General features: G+C 40.5%; 1 protein-coding gene across 6 annotated transcripts in view; it reads right to left on the reverse strand.

Annotated features, from left to right (window-relative positions):
* Positions 1-6648: 6648 nt before the first annotated feature.
* LGR4 (leucine rich repeat containing G protein-coupled receptor 4) overlaps positions 6649-17134 on the reverse strand; it is an 84855-nt gene continuing 74369 nt past the window's right edge. For all 6 annotated transcript variants that reach the window (XM_087743435.1, XM_087743405.1, XM_087743424.1 and 3 more), the window contains 6 exons: positions 16040-16111; positions 15007-15078; positions 14690-14815; positions 13179-13300; positions 12627-12701; positions 6649-9607 (listed from right to left, as the gene is read on the reverse strand). In XM_087743435.1, coding sequence (XP_087599561.1) covers positions 8331-9607; positions 12627-12701; positions 13179-13300; positions 14690-14815; positions 15007-15078; positions 16040-16111 — 1744 coding nt within the window. In that variant the 3' untranslated portion in view covers positions 6649-8330. The remainder of the gene's footprint in view (positions 9608-12626; positions 12702-13178; positions 13301-14689; positions 14816-15006; positions 15079-16039; positions 16112-17134) is intronic.

Below are 17134 nucleotides of genomic sequence, written 5' to 3' on the forward strand. Positions count from 1 at the left end.
GGCGGAACCCGGCCCAGGGCAACCGCCTGCCTGCCGGGCCCTGCTCGCCTCCACAGGGACCACGAACACTCTCGTATGCTAATCTATATCAACTCTTTACAGCTGTTCTTTCTTAATAACGTTTTTGCACACTTACCAGTTCAATAAACAGGAACCAGCAACCTCATCCGCAGATGACGATTCCAATACATCTGTAGAAGGTAGCTCAGCATTTTCTAACAGCCAGTTTGTAATCTATCTTTATATTAAACTGCAACATCCCATTTCAGTCCCCACAATTAGAATCTTGTTTCTGATTTAAGGTTCTAAAGACTTTTGTTTTTCATACACCTCTGCTAGGCTAATGGTGTATGAAATACATTCCCTTAATGTTAATTCAGTTAATTCTCCACTGAGTCTACAACTGTTTGTTCTAAACAAAACAGATTATTTTTTTGTATACGTTCCTGCCCTTTCTTGTTTGCCACTAGATACACTCTGTCAATATTCCATCGTGGTTCCAAATCCTGGGAACACAGTCGCTCCTCACTGCCAATGTCGGGCCACCTTGACCGCCTTTTTAGCCAAATCCTTAAGCAGGATCAGCAACAATCATACGTATCACCAAAGGTTTTCATTGCCTTCAAATCTCTTCTACCAAGGAGATCACCACTGACTAGCAGTGGGTAGCTTTTTATACCTTCACTGAGTCATTTTACTGTGGCTGACTAAGCAGAAGCAGTACCGATATTAACGTGAGACAGAAAAGCTTGAAAGTGATTGCAAATTTGGTTGCTGTATTGATATAATTGTTCTTGCCAAGATTCTCCGGGTAGGTGAGTTTAACGAGAAACATATTTTTAGTTGGATAGGCAAGTTGAAAAATAAGCAACAGTATTAAAAATGCTTTGTCTATAACGGGAAAGTAATTTGTGTCATTTGAGGCAATTGACTTGCCGTAGAAACGGAATTTCACTGGCTCAATAATATAAAAAGGCCATCAAACCTACACAACCATTATGTGTCCCTAAACACCACCAAAAATGAGTGCCATGGGGTAGGAGACGGTTCAACGCCACCATTAACAGTCCTAAAGAATTCCCAAATGATCATACTTGGGGAATGTTAAGATGGGCTCTTTGGGGCTTGGGCTGCAGATTCGGGCACCCGAGCCCATCATTTCTCTACCGAGAAGGCTGCATCTCTCCTGTCTCGCAGGAGCACATACTTCTCCCTCCCTCTTCCTCACCAGACCCTTCGCTGAGCCATATTACCTTACTAACGTAGTAGAAAACCATCCAACTCTTTGGCCAAGCAGCTTGTGGTCTGAGCAAGTTAAAGCGCTGAGGCCAAAACACGGCAAGCGCCAGGAGTGCACGGCCACGAAGCGGAAGGAAGGGAGAGGCAGAGGTGAGGTGTGAGGGATTTCCCCCTTTCGATGGTGGAGCTTCTTCATTTGGCTTACGTTCTCATGGGAACTGCAGTTTTAGCAGCTTGGAGAAATATCATTATGGCTCCTGTATGGAAAAAAACAAACGTTATCCTATAGCTGATAATACGTGCTGATAACCAGCTGATCATCTGGAACGGTTCTCCAGCAAGCTGAAAAATACAAAAAAAGGCCTGAATGCATCTCTGATCTAAGCACTCCTATAATATTGACTACATTGCTATGCAGCAAATTGCTATTCACGTTAAAATAACTCAGCTGCTTGTGGTAAATTGTTGAGCTGATCATCATCAAATAAATACTCAATTATTACTAGCTATAGTCTCTAACAGGCAACAAATTACACCTGTTAAAATAATTTAAGCTGACGATTCAGGTATTGGAAACAGCAGAATATCACCAGAACCTAAATTTCACGCCAAATAAAGTTACAACAACAAGAAAATTTCAAATCGGACCGAATTCTTAGGATACAAGGTGCACAACGCAACGCCTCGGCTTTGTTAAACACAAACCATCTATGGTTCTACATGAATGTCTGTGTATGTGCTGTAGGCAGCTGAGAAGTAAAAGAAGTATAAAAGTTGTTTAGCACATGGCTAAACAAGCACTGTGAGCAAAGCTTCACGTCATGGCGGGCATGAAAACTTCAGGTATTTAACAGGCTGCAGACCAAGGTAATTTCAAAACATCTTATGAAGGCTTGAAAACCTCCCCTGACCTTAGAGTCCATTTCATAGCAAAAACTAGCAACAGTCTTACATGAATAGAAAAAAAGAAAAAAAAAAAAAGTCCCGTCTCACTGAATTGAGGAATTCTGGAGCTCACAGCACGGGGCACCTCTTGCTTCTGATGAAGCCCCACAGCTGCTCATCCAGGATGGCCACAAACTATGAAATGGATGTCTCAAGGCGAGGCAGCAGCCAGCTGCACTCCGGCCAAAGACACAATCGTTTGAGCTTTTCTCTTCCCTCCCTGTGTTATTATACAGAATAAGGTAATTCCCTGGCGATTCGAGAACAGGAATTGGGCAAATAGCATCTATTAACAACCCTTAGAACTGGACAAGGTATCAGAGTTTATGCATTGAGACTGCCTATACAGAGGGTGGCAAAAGCCAGCTGACCTTTCAGGGAATTAAAGCATTGTTAGTGGAAAGGCAGAAGAATCCAACTTTGAAGACAAGTGGAAGTATAAAATAATATCGCCGTTATCCCTCTTCTTACTGTTCTGCCCAACTTGTCAAGCCAGCTCCACAGTCACTGCACCCTCCTTAATACAGGCAAGGCAAGAGCCCAAACAATGTCATTTTGTAAAATAGTAACGATTGAAACAACAATCCTGCAGGTTCAGGTATACAACTCCTATGGCCACAGAAGGACAGAGAAGCAGACAAATGGCACGTTATAAGGATATGCTTCATGGCAAAACCTTAATTCTGTGAACTTAGTGCCATGATAGGAAAGACTACCTCTAAAAAGCATCTGCTGTAGCAGGCATTAAGTGCCAACATTGCTACAGCCTATGGGCAAAATCAAACTGACACGATGAAGCACAAAAGTTGCCGCAAACAACTGAGTGTAGTGAATACATACATATACACACACCCCTATGGTTGTTACCACTGTGAAAAATCAGCCTAATTTCTCACCAACGAAAGGACAAAAACTGCATTCACTCTTTCAGTGCTAACTGAATCCACACCACCATAGGCTGTGGAGTAAGTACTTTAAGCTCCGTAGCAACAGGGAGTTAAATTCAGAATAAACACAGAGCAATACATTTGCAGATCTATAGTTTGTTTGTTCAGTCATGCCAATCAGCGTGTCTGAACATCCAAATGCTCCTGACAAATTGCTCACAAGCAATCCCGTAGAAATTAATTAAATTATAGGCATAGATCAACTACCCTGAATCACTAACTACCCTGATTTGACAACTCTCTTAAGTATTTGAACTTGCCAAGTCTTCTTTACAAAATAGTTGCATTTTAGAAATTCAACTGTAATCTGATGAACCTGGCCTCCGAAAACATGAAAGCCATCAAAAGGAAATCTCTCAGTTCACCGTGGTGAATGCTAGCCAGATTTAATAAAAAGAATCAGATAAGATTGCTTTCAGATGTAATGTCTAGTTCCACACTTGCATTCAGGACAACAGAAAAAGCACAAAAATAATCCTACTGAAAAAAAAAAATCCTCTTACTAAATTTAGGCACAAACTAAAGCTTAGACAACATGCCTTAAGTTTGTTGTCTAAGCATACATTTATGAAGAAAAGAATGCATATCTTAATTTTACTTGCAACCTGGAAAAAAAAAAAATAGAAAATTGGAATCAAATGTAATCAAATTTCAGAAGTCTTCCCGAGTCTTCAGATTTTCCAGTGTGGGGAAAAACGGTGCAGCAAGCACGGCAGCGAGGAAGAAAGCCACGTGGCTCCATGCTCGGTGCCAGAGCTGAACGAGCACTGCCTATACTCATCTAGCGGCTATTTTTGTGCCTGCCTTGGTAGTGCTGCTTGACTAGAGGCTGTGAAATCTGCGAGGCCTTGGATTGCTTCAGGCTTCCTCTCCTGCACAGTGCATTCCCATCTCTGCAATACGCTGTACCCACCGCTGGTCCCAGTCCAGGTTCTGCTGATTGCAGATGTGGAGCCATCTGCTTTCAAGCAGCGCAGCCTTGAGAAGGTGAGAATTTCCCTCTCGGTTAGGGGAATGTGCAAGAACTCTATGAATAAACACGTTTATATTCAAATCCCATCTTCTGAATCAACAGCAGGATCTCCTCCACTCAGCTTTACGTTAGCCCTGCTGCTTTGGAACAGCCTTTGCTTGTTCAGCCAGTTTACGCTTCTGCACAAAGTCTCTCTCTCTTTCAAAGCTTCAGTTATTAACAGATGCAGTTGTTCATTTTGGGGCTGAAATTTTCAAAAGACACTTAGAGGCTACACCTTTGTCATATTTTATTACCCTCAAATCTAAATAATTTCCGTGACCATTAACTAGTATTTCTTAGGTAACACCTAACTGAAGATATGTTATGGTAGTTTAGTGCCATGAAGGCAACATATGAAAATGTGTCCATTCACCCTCCAAGTTCTTACAGTATACAACAGTAAAGGAAATGGTAATTTGTGACATATTATCCCATTTCAGATTTAATGAATTTCCTTATTTACTGAATCATCTTCAACTGAACACTAGTGCAGAGTAAATCGGTCAGATTCTACTGCACAATATGTGAAAGGTAATATTAAAAAATTTCTTGCTAAAAATAAATTTACTATGCTAGCAGTAAAAGATCAAAAGCATCTATGTAATTAAAAATTATTAAATTGAGAGTACATTTGAAACAAACCCTGCATTGTGCTTTTAATTAAAAATATTACCCTGTAAATTAAAACTGAAGGCTTAAAAATAGTAATCAAGGTCAAAAGAGTTATTGGAGAAAAGTATCTTTGTACAACTTTGAAAGTTCTGAGTAAATTTAGGATTAAACACAGGAAATTCTACTGGAAAGAAATGAAAAAGGGCAAAAGGGATCTAGACCAAAAAGTTGCTAAGTAGGTGCATTATTTTTATAAGAGAATAAAAAGGCTCCCATTTCAAATTATGAGGTCTCACCAGCATACTGCCAGAGAGCAGGCCCATAGCTGTCCGTAAGAAATTACTCTTAATTGGGGGAAAGGCAGGGAATACCTTAGCAACAACTTCGGCAACTCTTATTTGTGACTCTGTCCCCCTCCAGAAAGCTGCTTCCTCACCACAGCAGATGATAAGGAAGGAAAATGAACAAACAAACAAACATTCCCCTTGCCATAAGTTTTCCTTTATTTAAAGTCAACAGCAAATTCTTTTTGTCTGCTAAAGCCAGTGTTGAAGCTCAGTACAACAGCTGGTTAGAGGGGGTCAGAAGCAAGGTAGGTGACATTGCTTGCCACTATAAGAACAGTTTCAGCTAGCTTTAGACTTGAGGACATCAGAGGATTTATCTCCTGCGGACACCCCAGAGGGGCGTAACTTGTGAAGTTTCAGTTGTTTGAGTATCAAGCCTGAAATTAGGAAGCTTTGCCTAGCAAGGAGATGGCTACCCGAGTGACACCTCTGAAAGCCACTTGTACAGAGGTCACCGAAAAACCGCACGCATTACTTACACAGCACAGCTTTAAGGCAAGTTGTCCCCTCATGTTTGATACCGCTTTTGGAGTGGGGTTCTCAGCGGATGGCTTTCCTATTGCAGCTGGGAACATCTGAACATTAAGACCTGCTACCGTGGATCAGCTTCTCCAGCAAAGACACAAGAAAGGAGGCATTAAGTACCTGCTGGCTGGATTTCTCTGCATTCTCCTTATGTGATCGTCCGTAGGTGTTGGGCACATGGTGGTGTTGAGACAGGCAAGTCTTGCAGCACTGCTTCTTGACAGGTTGATTTGGTAGCCCCGTGCCTGTATTCTTTCACCTCTACCAGCACATAAAACCTGTCTGTTGGAAGACACTGGGCTGACTGCATTAAAAGTTAACCGTTAGCATAACTGTAACTTCAAAAACATATTGATGTATAAATTAAATACTGTAACTTATCTCCAAGTGGATCGCATCTGACTTTTAATAGCATTTCAGTGAAGACTCATTTGTAGGACAGAAGAAGAAATAAATCCATACTCAAGAACACTGTTTGAAATTGATAGTTGGATTTCCTTCCCTACCGATTATGAAATGGCATCTGACATTTATTGTCCTTTTTGAGAAGTATTCTTGTTAGAAGTATTCTCATTACTTGTGATTTGTTGGCCAACAGAGGGAGTGTGGAACAGACTGGGACTCTTACAAAACTATGGCTAAAAAAAAAAAAACAACCCAGAACTCTCAACATGGAAATAGTATCAAAACCAAAATCATCATCTGTATGGTTTTCCAAGCCATACTAAAAACATTTCAACTCAAATACAATATGTAATAATGTCGTTATTAGAGAATGCTTTATAAGAGGGCAACCACTTCTCTGAAGGTTTTAGCCTTTCGCATGCCAAGAGTCAACGTTAGTCCGAGATCATAAATCCAATTGTAAACTGGCAACTTCCTTACTTCTTCGGGCAATTCTTCCCCAAAACTCTCACCACATGTAGTAGAGAGCAGATGACACTTTATTTATGCTCAATAATTTTACGTGTGCACCATTTTCAGCCTTAACTTTTGAAAAACAGAGATAAATAACAACCAGTATTCATGTACCCTTTATTTGCTTTCAGTGTAACATTCCATGCTAATTGCAGATGTAATATTCATGAGTGTAAATATAAGAATCAACAACTCTGGGTTGGTTTTCTTCTCTTTTCTTTTTACAGGTGAATATTTTGGCTTACAAAATTAACAGCATACAGTAAATAATCCTCCCATACTTTGTACAAACTACATGAATTTGATATACAAGGATTCTGGTTTTTATTACAGTGACAATATACAACCATGTCTATTTACAATGCAAAAAGTATATAAACCACATTTTAAACATTCTGCTACTGGCAGCCACTATTGTTTAGGAGGTAGCTTTAATTAACAAAATGAACTGAAGCCACATTTCCCATCATGTGTTCTATCAAATAATTTACAATACAAAGATAAAAATTCATTGTATGAACAGTATATACAGTTTAATTCTCAAAACAGCAATCTAGCTTTAAATCTTAATGAGAATGTCTCCAGAGTAACTGGGATGGCAGTGGATTTGCTCTTGATTTAGCGTATTGTTCAAGAAACATACGTAATTACTTAACCATGCATTCATAACTTTATAACGATCAGATTTCAAACTAAATATATATATAAAAGGATCACTGATTGTACTTAAATCATTTGGGTCTCAGGACTCGAATGGTTTAAAAATAATGCACCGATTTACATGAAAATCGGTGACTTTGCACAGTGTACTTCACTCTCAGTAAAATAATTGGCAAAAACGCTTTTCTTTTATTGCAAAATCGCTTTCTGTTTTGTCTAGCGGTAGATATTACTGGGGTGCTGTAACATTCAACAGGCTGCAGAGTACTAGCTGGTCTTTCTGCGAAGACATGAGCTGTATACATCGACAGCACTGCTAACACCCCCCGATGCATCGACATTCCTTCCAACAGTGTGACCCGACTGCGTAATACTGAATAACGTTGCTGTGGTTCACCTGAAGCAATGCATCATCACTGGAAAAATGTGTTCAACCCTATTATTCCTGACAGCTGTTAATATACTTATCTCATAGGCTACAGATATTGTGGATTACAAGTGCTTTATTGTAACAAAACCTTTTTTTAAAATTGAACCTTGGCTTGAAATACGAAGCAAACATGGTATTCCTATATTGCTGTCACAGTTATGTATGGGAGAATTAATCCCTTTTTTGGCCCTGCAGTAAAATTCATCCTGAGATTCAATGCTGAATACACTACACAAAGCTAGCAAGAGAGTTTTTTTGCTTAATTATAGAAAAGTCACATTTAAAAATAATTTCTTTAATATTAAACAGCTGTCCTTTATATTGTGCTTTGGCAGAAAAAAATCAACAGAACTTACCTTGCCAACAGCAGAAGCAAAGTACAACTGGCGTACAACATGGAAACACACCATTAGCATGTAAAAAACTGTATAGAAGACACGGCTGTTGCATGGAAAGAGTAAAAATACTGGGCAACAAATTTGGTTTACCAATTATTTACAGACAGGGCAACTGATTTATTTGTTTAGTTATTTTTAAATGTATGGCTCAAGAAGTTACTGCCTGCTTCCCTTCTTTACAAATGACACTAAAGGATGATTACAAAAGTGCTTCCTGCTCGAAAGGTCAAAACAGGCAACAGTCTACCAAGCATTATACCTCTTTATTAGAACAGCTGATGGCAAAAAGCCTTTTCAGTCTTTAATTCTCGGTATGTTGTAGGCATAACGAACCAAAGGGAATCCTCGGCTTTGGTAGAAACACGCACGGCCGCAGGCCTGCACTTGGTCTGAGCTGTCCGACACGAAGGAGTCGTCCTCGTCCGCGTAGTCCGAGTGGGCTGACTGGGTGCCGCAGTCCGACCAGTAGCCATCCGGCCTTTGGCAAGGCACCACTGCCAGCGCGGGGCAGCTGTGTGATTTTATCAAATGTTTACAGGGCATGGGCTTGGATAAAAGGAGCGATTCGCAACATTCACACACGGCAATGTTACCCTGCAAATGGGTGTACATGCCGCAGTCGTAGTAAAAATCCTGTGTCACGCAGCCCCCTTGAGCGTTGACGGCGATTGCTACCGCTCCGTTCTTCCTGGTCATATGGCGCCTGAGCAACTTCCAGTCTTCCTTGAACTTTGGGTTGAAGAAGACGTACAGAACTGGATTCAGGCAAGCAGGTAACGGGAAAAATATCAAAGTGACAGACTTCATGATTTCAGGGCTGATAGAAATCGCAGTGATCAACGGTGCAAATGAGAAAAACGCAACAGGGCAGAAAAAGATGCAGTTCGTGAAGATTAGCCAAGCGACATGCTTAATCATGCTGGACTGCGAGTTTTCGGAGAGGTCCTCTTTTTCCAAGTTGCAATACAGTTTAGTGTAGATAATAGCCATTAGCAAAAACGCTAATGAATTCAGGAGCACTAAAGTTACTGTGAAACCTAATGACGGTGTTTCTCCAGTGGGGAAGGGCAAGCAAAGGGGCGATGCCGAGTACTCCGCTTTATAAAAAAGTGGTAAGCATCCCGCTACCACAGCGCACAGGAAAGCAAAAACTGCCGCAATTTGAAATTGTTTTTGGCGATTGCTTTTCCCCTTTTTAATGATCTCCTTCGCAGAGAAGCTCCGTTCAACAGCTGCCAACATCAGGAAAAAAATGGCACTTTCTGACGAAAAGACTGCAAGAAACCCAGCAACTCTGCAACCACTGCCAGTCTCCCACCATATGCCAAATTCAGCAAATCTTCCCCAAGAGACAGCATCCAAGAAAGTTAAAATACCAGTATAGACTCCCATAAATAAGTTAGAGACAGAAATCAGGCCGATAAACAGTTTGGAAGACGGCAATGGAGTACAGGATGCAAATATTGTTAACATGACAAGCAGGTTGAAGAACAAAGCAACTAAAAAAATAAACCAGACAGTAAGTCGAATCATCCAGCTGCCCAATAAATATTCACAAGGCTTAAAAGCACCTAGAAGAAAAAAAAAACAAAACAAAACAGAAGGACAACCAATTTAGGAAAAAAAATTGGGCTTTAATAAGCAAGATTTTTAAAAGGTATTACAAGAGCACTCCTCATTAATTCATGAATAGAGTACACAGCTGAACTGCTAAATAGGTCAGCTGAAAGTAAACTATTCTGCTGGAGCTATTTACTAATTAATTATGCCTGAAATAATAATTACTGCGATGAATGGTCACTTGAGAATACTTTGTATAAACAAGCTAGCTAAACAAACAATTACCTTTTAGTTACACAAAACAGCTTTTATTAGTGCCACCTAAATACTTTTTTCTTTAGATTTCATATGTCATAAAAAAGTTGGTAATAAAATAAAAGCAAGTGTCCACAACTGACTTATAAGGAGAAAGAATTTTTTAGAAGTAACATGTTCTCTCAAAAAATGATTCACAAACATGCCTTCCAGAGTAACTTTTGGTCACAAGGAAACATCTGTAAAGCAGCCAACAAATTCAATTTATCAGCTTTCATAGGGACAGGAATTCATCACAAGCCCTCTCCCCCCCTAGTCACTGAAAGGCACTGTGAGCTTAAAGTCATATAGGGAAAATGAACTTTTTTCTTCTTCTTTTGCCACTTAAAAAAGCTTAAATAATAAACAACATCCAATAAGCAAAACAGTATGAGGCGAAACAAGGAAAAAAAGGTCACTACTTCTGCTTACCCTTCTAATCCTTCTAATTGCTATTTATTCTATAGGGAAATCCTACTGATTTTAAGCAACAATTAGAAGAGTTTAACCTCTCCTACATCCCCATTACACACCGCTAATTGTCCAAAACACAATAGCTGGGGATCTCTCCCTGTAGTCAGGCACTCTGGGAGCTGAAGGCAGAGCAGAAAAATACCAAACGGTGCGGCCACCTCCGCCTGGAGCTTCTGAGCCGGATTCAGCCCGCGATTCCCAGCTCAGCACAGCTCCTGCCCTCCCTTTAGGCAGGTGAAAGGTAAGTACAACCCATCCCTACCATGGGCTGGAGCAACTGTGGAGAACGATTAACTGTCAGTGCAAAAATCTCCCAAGGCCTAAAGCAACTTCCAGAAATTACTGAACTGACAAGTCAAAAAAGAATCTGTTTGTTTAAACGAGCAAGCTTCATTTCTGGGCAAGAAATAATGGTGCTAACTGGATTATCAGACCAGTAAAATCAGCAATAAAATCCCTTTTTTTGCAGGTATTCCTGAGTAAGACATCCTTGCTCGAGTAATTATTTTTACAGTACATTCACATGACACAACACCACCTGCTAAGCTGCATCTAATTAAAAACAAGAACTTCCTACTTAGGAAATTTTAAAATGTCAATGCTGTGCTTCCAAATCAATTTGAAGTCTGTTTTCTAGTAGCTGTACAGTGAGGTATCTTTAGATAAACAAAACCCACCACGCTTTCCTGTCCTTCTCCCAAGGTCTAAGTATCCTTATTGTTAAAAGCTACCCTCCTCTCTTGCTAATACTCCCTGCCCACCGAGGGAAATTGATGCTTGGAAGGATGAGCTTCACAGCTTTCAGTGCTATGCTACGTGAGGGCCACTGTTCGGCAATCCATTCCTGCCATTAGGCAAAGCGGAAAGTGGATCTACGAGATGAGCAATGATTCAGAACTTAGATGGTGGGTGGAGTGACCAGATGACAGCACGGCATAGAAAACAAGTTGTTAGTATGGGAGGGACTGGTGAAAAACAAGGCAAATTGTGAACTTGTAAAACAAGCTCTTCGTTCCTTTCAGAGCTACAGCATCTCTGGCATGGGCAAAAAGAGAGAGCTAAAGGCTTTAAAGATTTAACCCATGTAACACTATCTGAATTCTCATTCTGTGAGCAGGAGATCAAAAGCAAATAAGCAGCATTGGTCAAATAAATACGCAGATCACATACAGTTACATTAATAATATATGACTTTCTGACCACAATTTTTTTCGGCTGTGATCAAGAAATCCTTGTGATATTCTATATACTAAAGCTGGAGCTAGCCCAAAAGATGAAGTGCGAACAGATTTTTCATAATGGATGTAAAATACCAGTTTAGGAGAAGAGAACAAAAGAAGACTTAGAAAACCGCTGTTCATCCAGAAGTAACTTCATTGGAAGCATTCTGTTCCCCCCATCTACGTGTTCCTGTTTATGCAAACAGGAGGGTACAAGACATATAAGAAAGAATCCTCTGGAGAGCCCGTGGCAAGGGCAAGGAAGTAGGAGGCACCACCGCAGCAAGCACTTTAGGAGCTGAGTGGAACCGTGTGTGGAAACTCACGGTACCAAGAAGATAAGCAGAAGGGCAGCAGTGAAGCTGCCTAGAATGAAAAAACTTGTTTGCAAGATCAAAGACTTTCAGCACTCCTGGACTGTTCAAGCCTGAATTGGGGTAGTTCTGGTATGCCAATAAGACTACTCATTGCACAAATGTCTGTAGCAGTTTAAGGTGCTACTGCCTGCTCCAGCTACTTGTAACAACCCTCTGCTGTCAGTTAATGCAGCTAGAGCAGGGCTGGGGAACAGAGCACATGAGTGTTCCTCATCCTCTCTCCTGCAGAGATGTCAGGGTTAGTTAAAACCACCACCGGCAGCAGTTTGAGTTAAGCTTTTAAAGCACAGGCTGACTTCTCACTGAAACAGATGAGCATGCATACAGTCTGCTCCACAGACATCTCTCTGGCAAGAGCAACGCAGAATTACGGGGCGGTGCATTAAACACAGCAAGCTCCAAATGAAAGTACTAGAGTCTTGTATGTTCTGCTTATGCTTACTTCTCCAATACAGTGCTGTGTGTCTAAAGCTGAGGCAAATCTTTGTGATTGCTCATCCAAAACAACACTGACATCCAATGAAGTTTCACCCAAGCATTGTAGAATTTAACCTTCTGTGTACAGAATGACTACGAGGAATGAAACCTGTAATTCTGCAGGCAGTCATTTGCATAACACCATGCCTGAAGTTCACAGTGGGGCTAAAGCACATTATAAGATTTACCTGTTGCTGGTGTACAGTGAATAATAGTCTGTCCCAGTTCCTCATTTTCCTCATTTCTTAGAACATCTGCATCAGCTGTATCCAAGTAAAAATGAGAAACAGGTTAGATGTAGTTTGAATTACTACTGCCTGTCGCAGCTACTCACAATGCATTATTACAAAGCAGCAACATCTTTCATCACCGGGGGAGGATCTATGGGCCTTGAAGTAGACAGTGGAAGGACAAACCCTTTCTGAACAGGAAGGTCAAAATACTGAGAACCATAAAACATTTTTGTTCTGGCAGAAAATGACAGGAACAATACTGGCACTTTGGTATTCAAAAAAAAAAAATCAATTTTTTTTTTCCTTAAACAGGCAAATTGTACACATTTAGAAAGAACATGGCACTGCCTATCTGTACGCAGCCACCGAGCACTTTCAGAGACAGCTTTTGTATCCCTATGAAGATTTACACTTTCCAAATTTCCTTATTCAAAGACAACATACACTGTTATTCAGTCTAGTCTGGCCCAAAATAATACTGCCAGTTTAGTACAATGAAACACTTACCCTTCTCACGACCCATCAAGGCACCTTGATCTTGGTGGCTGGAATCTTCAGCATTAGAGTTTAAATAAGAATCACAACCCCAAAATGCACAGCACTGGTAAGCATATGGTACAGAGAGTGACCTGAAATACAGGCAGAACAACAAAGAGTGTTACCCACTGTAATCTGAGTTAAGATTACCATCTATTAAAAATATTTAAAGTGGCACACTTCAGTGCTAAAAACAGAAGCTTCTTTTTGTCACAGTTGCTAATAAAAAACTATTTAAATTGGATCAGCTGTAACCATTTCTGTAACCAAAAAGATGAACTTTTGCACTGAGATAAAGGACAGGTGATGCATCCAAGTCTTGTCTGCTGCAAACAGTACGAAGAAAATTCTGTGATGTTTAGCTCTCTTTACTATTCATTCTACTCCATATAAAAAAACAAATTCTGATCAATGTGGCATAAACTAAACTGGAAACTAATTAAGCAAGTTAATTAAAGAGTAACTGTTTTCTAGGAAAGTTAATTCCCAGATGACCACAGTGTTAAAAATGTATCTTTCCTTCTCACTCTTATTTTGTGGCCCCGAAATACGACTTTTTTTTTTTTTTGCTATTGTCTTTTGGTGTGTTTGACAGAAATGGTGCATACTATTAATCCTGGTAGAGAAGAAGTACAGCTGCATACAGAGTTTTAAAGAGTCCACATAAACAATAATAGCAGACCAGAAGCTAATTTTTCTGACTCAAGGCTACAGTATCAACTATCTGCAATATTGTTTCTGAATTCTGTTCCTGTAAATATTTAGGAGGAACTAAAGGAACTGAGGTCTAAAGGATCCCACAATGTATTAGTTCTCAAACACAGATCAAAACCTAAAAACCAATCTGCTGTTTCCACGGCACTGCTGAGACCTGACACAGATTCCTTTGCTGGCCTTAGACAAATTAACAGTATCTTCACTTCCATTTTGTCCATCGGACAATATGGGAAACAATTTCTAACTGCTTCTTGAGGATTGAGTATTAATGTGCAAAAAGATCTTTGAAAACGTAAAGCAGTTAATCACTGTCTGATCCACCTCCCACTGAAATCAGTACCAGGTTTCCATTTGAATGATTACTGTTACTCTTATCGTTTGCCTCCAAGAATAAACAGCGTACGTATAAAGTGTGGTGATTACGGAATCAGACACCTGCGTGTCTGCTCCTGTTTTCCACACTCTGAAAGACAGATGTGCTCAGTTCAATAACAAATGGAATCCACCCAAACCACTGCTCCAAAGTCAGATGATATCTGCCTGAAAAGTGGTGGAGGAAAAACATAAAAGGTTCCGAGAAAATTGCCTGCAAAAGGCTTTCTATACCAGAATAGTCAGATGCCCTTTTATATATGCCAACATTAAGGCCCTACAGGACTCAGCAGACCATTTGTCATGAGTATTATCTAAACTGGCTTCATTTATTGTCATATTGCTTGTTACTGTCAAAATAAGGCATTCTGTAGCGTTATTTACCAACGTACCGGAGCTTTGCAAAGTTCTTTGCTGCCAAAGCTTCTTTCAACTCAGAATTGCCTGCAAGTTTAAGCTGGTTCAGTCCACTCAATCCTTCAGTTGGAACGGAAGTGAGTTCATTGAAACTTAGGTCTCTGAAATGTGAATATTAAGACAGTGTTACAACAAAGTAAGTTTGAAGATCCTATAGCATACACTTCATTGGAGTAGGAAGGCTTTTTAAAGTCTCACACTGAGGCTGCCTGTCAGTGCAGCAGGCACTTTAGAGAAGTCTGCCCTGCATACATTCAGCTAGTAAAAGGTTTCGTGATCCATGGGTACTTACAGGTTAACAATAGCTCCAACAGCGGTGAAAGCTTCCTTGTGGATCTGATGGATCCGGTTTCTACTGAGGTCGCTGCAACGAATGCCAAATGAGATTATTTTAGCAGTTTCATCAAAACTTTGTAACAGTCACTGTACTGAGAAAAAAGCTGAGGTGACAAATACATGATGCCTTTGACAGAAAAGCCGAACAACACTCCCATTTCCCCTCTCCCCCCAGTCAGCCAGGTGCAGTAGCAGCCAAATCCCTTGGTAAGGCAGCTGTATCCTGCTTCACCTCATCCCCAAAGTAGAATCCATCTCCCATTCCTGCCCCCTTCCCCTTCCTTCTGCTAGCAGCTCAGCCTGCGCTCCCATGGCAGAGGCCAGCTCTGGCACCACCCATTCCCAGGCTGAAGGTGCCAGGACGATCCCTTCGGTGACAACCGCACCTGCAGCGGGGCACGTCGGCAGGGGTGGGGGAAGGCAACAAAAGAACAAGCAGAAGGGCATCTGCTTTGTTGGATTTCCAAACCCAGATCCAGGTCCTGTTGGACCACCGTGACTTATATTATGACATTCCTTTTAGAACACCTGTCAAATTCGTGGATTTTTTTTTTTCTGATAACTTCAATGTTCCTATATAATCTTCATATAGCTAGAGGTGTAAGGGGAGGGGATAATTTTGTTTACTGGTCTGCTCCTCCTGAGGAAAACAGATACGATCTCTCCAGTAAATACTATAAAATCGAACAACGTAGTAATAATGTAATGCAAAAGAGTGGACTACCGAAAAAAATCTCCTTTTTTAATCCCCATATTTACATATGTAAAAATATCTTTACAGGCTAGAAAAGCAAAATGGAGAATAAAAAGAATGGGACTGAAACTGGCTGCTGCTAGTATCTCTTGTACATGGTTTGTTTCACCTTAGGATCCAGCATACCTGGCCTTTTGCCACCAGTTAGATTTGTAACACCAAACCCTGACATCAGGTTACATGGGAATCAAAATCATTAGCTTGTTTTACTCAGTATGCAGCTATGTGCACTTACAGGATACGAAGGGAGGACAGTCCTTGAAAGGTATCCTCTGTGATTTCACGGATTTGATTGTGCTGTAACGAACTGCAAAGTGAAGAAGTAGAAACAGAACTTTATTGGCAAACTGGGCTGACTTCAAACCAAGCGATAGCTCAGTGCCTGCTAATAGACAGATGTAGCCTTACCAATGGCAAGATTTTTCTCGTTTCCCCTTGCAGGCAAACTGTTTAAGCATCTGCTCTGCACTTCACATTAGCCACATTAATACAACCGTGAAGCTCTTTCATGGTGCTTCTGCCCAATCCCGATTCACAACTCATTTAATTTAGAAGACACTGTTAAGTGTGGACTGAATTATTTCCAAGCTAAAAGTAACGCTTTGTGAACTTTCAAGAGTCACACTGAGATTTCAAACAAGTCTACTTAATTCTGAAGGAATGTTTAGGCTATATTCTTACCCTGGGTGCACTTTCACTTCTCAAAATAAGGACTTATGAAAGGAAAATGTTGAGAAGAGCTAATGGGCAAATTATACTTCCAGTTCACTAGCTCCCTTTACAATGAACCATGCATACAATGAGCCCGAAGATGTCAAAAGTGTAACAGCAGAGGCCTGTGAGAAGTCTATTAGCCACACTCTGGTTAAGGGGAAAGAAGCTTGAGCGCAGTAAAGGTAGAAGGAGAAGTAGGAACATAGGCAGGCAGAAAACTTGTGTAGGGTCTGGAAATTATGCTTAATCTTTAAAGCAATGAAGTAAGGAAAACCAAAGATGGGTCTTGAGTGTGCCTTACAGGGAGCAGAGGAAAAAACATTTTACACAAGCACAGGCTAATGGTTGGAGGGAACTGAAGAAGAGTGGAAGAGATAAGAAGCAGGAAGGAAAACACATAAATGCTGATTCCATTTATGCATACACCAATACTAGTACTAAATGCAGGATTAAGGTGTCCTTCATTCTTTATTGTGCCATAAGAACAACTAAACCTTAGCTAATTGAGGAAAAACACAAGTGGTTAAATTCTGTCCAGCACGCTCCTCACATGAGGTGGTCATATTATCTCTCTCTGTTGTTAATCTTAGAAACTTATGATCAAACATGATGCAAA

The sequence above is a fragment of the Nipponia nippon genome, unplaced genomic scaffold (assembly GCF_047370975.1).
Source record: "Nipponia nippon isolate SJK-2023a ecotype South Korea unplaced genomic scaffold, ASM4737097v1 scaffold_10, whole genome shotgun sequence".
NCBI lineage: Eukaryota > Metazoa > Chordata > Aves > Pelecaniformes > Threskiornithidae > Nipponia > Nipponia nippon.